Genomic DNA, 6,043 nt, shown 5'->3' on the forward strand with positions numbered 1-6,043 from the left:
GTTTCCAAGAGTTGAGAACTGACAGGACTTGAGGCATTCTGTTTTTCTTTGCCACTGAGGGCTGCTTTGTTCTAGGCAGTTCATCAGAGGTGAGAACACTACTGGTGAAAAGAAGTAGTGAAAAACACCACTATTCCATCTCTATCATTTCCTTGTGCAGTTTTAACATAGTATTTAGTAAAGGCTATTCCAATATTTATATAAATCTTTGAAAAGAAATTAAAAGTGGCAAGTATGCTGGTGAGAAGCAAGAGAGGTTTTGAGAGCTGTGAAACATTTCTTGCTGGATGGTCTATACTTAGGAAAGAATTCAATCACTGCCATGGAAAATCTTTTTAATCAAAAAGATTGTGAAAAAGCATTCTGTGATTTGCTGAACACTGGTCCACATAAGTCACCCACAGACTGAAAGTCCAGGTCAAGGTCTTTATAAATGTTAAGCATCAGTTTGGCAGATATTAAGTCAGATATTTATATACTGCAAAAACTTATGTCTGGCCCTGTCTTGGGGAGAGTATCACCTACTTTATTTAAAGCTGAGTTTCATCCAACTTATTTTTTGTTGTTGTCTGCAGATCAGGAATAAATTTTCTGCACTGCAGATTCACAATGCTAACACAATACAAACCTGAGATACTTAAAAGCATTTCTTCCTGCATTACTAAAATGGTATCTTCTAGTCTTCAAGTTGTTCTGTGTCTGTATTAGAATGACTTATTTCATTGACACTTTTTTCTTTCTTTGCTTCTTTTCTAGTAGTCTTCAAACACTTGCCGAGTCTTTTTAGGAATATGTCTACATCTTGCTTTTTAATTCCAATTGCTGAAGCAGCATTAAGGTAAGCACAGGGATAGTCATTTGCATGTGACATAAAGCCTTTAAAAGTATAGTTATTCACTGTTTGCACAGATCCACACGGAACAACCCTGAAACAAACAATATTGTGATTCAGTTAAGGAAGCCTTGGATGTTTAATGTGATACGCTATGATTACGACATTTATACAGGTTCCTATACAGTGCAGTATCTGCTAACTCTTAACAAATTAATGTAAGGAGGCTTAACTAAGGCATTTTCCAGGTTATTGCCCAAGCATCACAATGAGTGACAGGAGTAGCAGATCCTGAATTAGATCAAGTCTGTCTGCATATGTGCATGTCCCTTCCTCTACTCAATGAAATGATGAAGGTCTTCACTACTGGTATTGATGAACTCTCCCGTGTGTGTGTGAAAAAACGTGAAGAAAAGTTTCCTATTCCATAACAATCCCTAACTATCTCACCTGCCTAAGTTCACCCCTCCTTCAGCAACCTGGTGACCCTGACTTCTCCAGGATCACCCATCATACTGACATCAGTGCAGACACCTGTTTGTCATAGTATATACTGCAGCCCAAAACGTCTGGGTTCAAGTGATTCAGAAGGCTCCAGATCCCAACATCCTCCCACCCATTCCTCTCTGCTGCATCTCCATTTTCCCCAATCCTATGACGTTAATCTCATACTCATTCCCTTTTTCTATTGGATACATTTTGCCACTGCTTTTACCTCTTCCTCATGCTAAGAAACTCTACCAATTGCACTCCATTTATTTCTCAGCACTTTCAGTACATATATATTCCCTGATGATAAATTAAGACCCTGATCCACATCCTTACTTGTTAAAGGAACAGCTCACCTGGTGTCTATAGTTAAATCCTACACAAGCAGTTAACACCAATCTATTGATAATAATATAATACATCTATAGAGACATTCCCTGCAGTTCATAAAAGCAACTGCATTCAGACAAACACCACCAGGATGAGCAGATCCTTCCACTGTCCCAGTGCTCTCACCACAGGTCATGCAGAAGCCTGTATGCTAGTGAAGTGGGGAGCTGCTATTCCTACCACTGACACTCAGCACAAGCATAACATTTAAAATCTGTTGAAATGCTGGGTAAAACAGTGTATATACTGCAAAAAGAACTACTTGCATTAAAAAAAAAAAAAAAAAAAGAAGAAGAAAAAACCTGAAACTTTTGTATCAGGCAAAGAACTGGAGAGTTTTAACTTTTCAAATATTGAACCTCTTGAGTATTTTCAGCCGGAGATGCTGAAATTGCAGGACAAACCAAGGTTAGGACAGACAAATTAAAAAGAGCATTTAACTACAGTACATATAGATTTACTGTCATTCATCTGTGCAAGAAGTGGAATAATCCAAGCTAATGAAGCATACCTTCTGATGGGGAAAAAATTACATTAAGTCTATGGCAGAAATTAGCATGGCAGCAGTAATATTCAGATTAAGGAATCCTGCCAAAACAAATTTTAAATCATTCTCTTCTTCTAAAAGGTTTAAACCAAAATCATTAAGACGTATTTGGCTTGCATTTCCATGTACCAATGGCTCTAAGAATAAATTAGAATCAGGCTGGCTGAGATTGTAGATTTTCACAATTAAAAAAAAACTTTTTAAACACAGTTAGTTCCAGAAAGCAGGATTTTGTTCCATATGACAAAAAACTATGTAGGATATTAAAAGCTTATGCCCTGGACACCCAGCACAGTCATATTTGTGCTGCAATAAACAAAACAAATATATTCCCTAAGCAGCTTACTACTTAACTGTAAGATGAGACAACAGCTGGAAACTAAATGAAGCCAAGGGGTACTATGCAATAATGCCACTATATCAAACAGGCATAGATTATCTATTTAGCCTACCAAAGCTAACAAAGAGGCCTCATTACTAACTCAGGCAGGTAGACACTATTAGTAGATAACAGTGATGAAGAAGGGTAAATTACTCTCTGACTTATTATTATCAGACTGTAATCTGTAATGATGAGACAAATGGTACAAAACAAATACTAGAGGACTCCATAAAGTATATGCTGTTACAACCCCTCATTTTTTTCAAATTCATAGCATACTCACCTTGCTCCAGAAACTTGTCTTGTGAAAAGCATAGATCCAAGCTCTGTAACAGCAGCACCATTATTTCCATCTAGATTCTTCAGTGACATGGCTAAAATAACAAAGATCAGGTTAAAATTACTAAAACAATTCTTTTACTCAAAAGAACCCCCACAGAGGACAAGCTGTGGTTGTTTCCTAATTTATTTTAAAATCTACTTATTTATAAAATATTACTACATGCTAACATCTTGTGACTGTCTTGATTACAACAAACTAGCACGTTGGACAGGAGTAATTTAAAAATTAAAATTAAAATTAAAAAAAAATAATTTAAAAAAAGGCCTGAGTTATTACTCTACTTTTACAGCAGTTTACCTTATTATGTTAGATAACTTAATCTCAGCCTATGAACAATTTAATGGAATGTAGTGAACAAGGTTAATATATAGGAACTGTATGTAGAAATGCATTATGAATGCACAGTGTATTAAGAAAAAATTAAGACAAAAACCAGCAGTTACCTAAGGAGATGGGATTATGTGGTGTGTCTAACAGTCTCTCATTGTAGCTATCTGCCAACTTCTTCAACTCACTTGAAAGATAGGAAAACATCTCCTGGAAAAAAGGATTCAGTATTTTTATCAAACAGAGAAAATAATACCCATTTCACAAAGCCTCTAGGTCTTAATAATATCCTAAAGGCACCCAGCTGATCCTCTTTCCATGTGTACCAAGTAAGTGGACCACACAATTCTCTGAAACCTATAAAGGAACAGATGCATCTCCTGAGCACTGTTCAGAATGCACAGTGCTTCTGTTCTCCCCCCTCAAACTGGGAGTCCCCTTCTTTGTGGCCCTGAAGCCTAGGGAGGTAAAATCTTGAACAGATTCCCACTGCACAGCAGATCTTAACCCATCCCACTCCTGCAAGAGCTTCCCCCCACCCTAGCCCCCTGAGCCACAGCAAAGGAACTGTTCCAGTCACAGATGGTCATGTCATGGCAAACTGCTCCTTACTTTATTTTCTCTCTATTAATACAGTCCAGACTGAAAGTAGTGCATTTTGTTACCCTGCATCATACTACCACAGTTACCACTGGTGCACAGACTTCTTTTTCTGTATCAGAATGGCAATAAGGTCTTGTAAGAAGACAGCTATGAGTACACATCTGAATGCATCTTGTTTCACACAACATACTCTCCTGAATACCCAGCTCGACTGTGTAGCCAGTCCTCTTCCTGGGACCAATCCCTCTTGTTCAAGACTACTAAAAGAACGGAGATACCTGAATTTCTGCTATTGATTAGATTGCACTTTAATTAGATTGCACTTAATTAGATTGCACCTTTATGGTGAAAATTTCATAAAACTGAGATTCATAAAGGTTTTGGCTCAGATGCAAGTCATACTGCATATAAAAAGCTGCTTCTCTTACTTATTCCCATTTTATTTCCTCCCTCTTCCCCAGTAGTAATCTCATGTTCTTCCTCAGTTTAGTACTTCCCTCTTCACATTTTGGCACAAAACGCTTAGGGTAAACAACATGCTTCTTATTGTATCTTTTGGCTTATTTTCCACCATTTTTAATGCTTAAGTCTCCTAAAAAGAGCTAAAAGATGCATACTGGGTAGTCTTTTTAAAAGCTACTAAACACCAGATTTTTCCTCTTTCTGGCCTTAAAGACTGTGCTGCTCATCTGCTTCAATGTGACTGCCTGTTTAAGCAGCCTCATCAATTTCTGGATCTGACAAGTGATTTTTCATTCTTTAAATAGAGTTGCCTCTTCTGTTTGTAGACCAGTGTCCTGTTCTAACCTGTGCACTCTGACAGATAAAAATTATAGCTCGTGATCAAAATTACGTTTTTGAGCAGAACTTCCCAAAGGTCTTAAGAAACCAAATGAGCTTTATGGTAGCTAAGTTAAAAGAATGTTACATCTGCTTTTCTTAAGCCACTGCAGTGAACCCCATCTCACTCCATGAGTGATCAAATCAACACAGCTTCTGTACCATATTACAGTCTAAAGGAATTATGCTATCAACAGGAGCATAAAGCTTCTGTTGTACTTGGAAAAACAACAAAAAGGTTAATTATCAAAACTTGAAATTTGTGATAAACAAGCCTTATTTTTCAGGTACATTTATGAAGCAAGTGACTTTATGGTTTCAATTAAGAGTTTATTTACAGTTCACTCGAAAAAGTTGAATAACATTTATATTTCAAATGTTCAGCCACTTTTTTTCCTTCCTTCTGGTCCTTCACTGAATATAAACACATTACTCATTTGTTATTTACTGTCCACAATGAGCATTACCAGTGTGTTAGTAATTTTATTAGTATTTTTTTGGAATACAAATAATAAATTAATTTGTGCTCCCTCTGCTGGCTATTTACTTTTACAACTGAAGCAAAGTATTAAGAAGTATACATAAATTGTGTCTACTGTGGAGATATTATCAGTGAAATTAAAACAGAGAAAAACCTGTCCTGGAACAGGAAGAAATTCCCAAGTAACTACTTTTGGTGTGTTGTAGCTAGGCAATTCTTCTCTGCACCTCTTCCAGTATTTATCACTGAAAGGACTGCAAGCTGGTATAACCAGTTGCCCACTATATAAATGTATTAAATTAAATTAAGATTAAATACCTAGGTTACTAGATAAGCCTTTAGACATACACAGTTTTGTTAAAACAAAGGAGAGTGGAAAGACAGAAAAATAAAATAAATCTAAGTACATATTTTCATGTTTGACTGAAGCTACCTGAACACAAATTCAGGACTTCGTATTTTTATAAATGACATTATTTTACATCTTTCCATTTGAAGTCCTCTAGACATTTTATAGTTTCCAAAGTGTAAGCATTTTGTTGCAAAATAGGTTAATGTTTTTTACCATAAAAAGAGGAAAAAAGTAATATTTTTGTAAGATCAAATCTATAATCAACCTCTATTATAAAATATTTGTTATGTGGAAAATTTATAAGCTCCCTAAGCAATTATATACAAATGAGATCTTACATAATTGATTTTTGTGGTAGGCACTCAAGTTTTCTCCAATGAAACTATTAGGCTAAAGTTGCATTGAACAACACAAGCACTAAATGTCAGTTAAGTTTTATTATTTAATTAACTCTTTC

At 36.0% G+C, this 6,043-nt stretch overlaps 1 protein-coding gene across 1 annotated transcript in view; it reads right to left on the reverse strand.

Moving 5' to 3' along the window:
• Window positions 1-517: 517 nt before the first annotated feature.
• Window positions 518-6,043, reverse strand: part of SEPSECS (Sep (O-phosphoserine) tRNA:Sec (selenocysteine) tRNA synthase) — a 23,406-nt gene continuing 17,880 nt past the window's right edge. Inside the window, exons 9-11 of the mRNA XM_010007305.1 lie at window positions 3,427-3,520; window positions 2,924-3,014; window positions 518-926 (exon numbers count right to left, since the gene is read on the reverse strand). Of these exons, the coding sequence (XP_010005607.1) occupies window positions 677-926; window positions 2,924-3,014; window positions 3,427-3,520 (435 nt within the window). The 3' untranslated portion in view covers window positions 518-676. The remainder of the gene's footprint in view (window positions 927-2,923; window positions 3,015-3,426; window positions 3,521-6,043) is intronic.

This window comes from Chaetura pelagica, unplaced genomic scaffold (genome assembly GCF_000747805.2).
Source record: "Chaetura pelagica isolate M959 unplaced genomic scaffold, ChaPel_1.0 scaffold261, whole genome shotgun sequence".
Classification (NCBI taxonomy): domain Eukaryota; kingdom Metazoa; phylum Chordata; class Aves; order Apodiformes; family Apodidae; genus Chaetura; species Chaetura pelagica.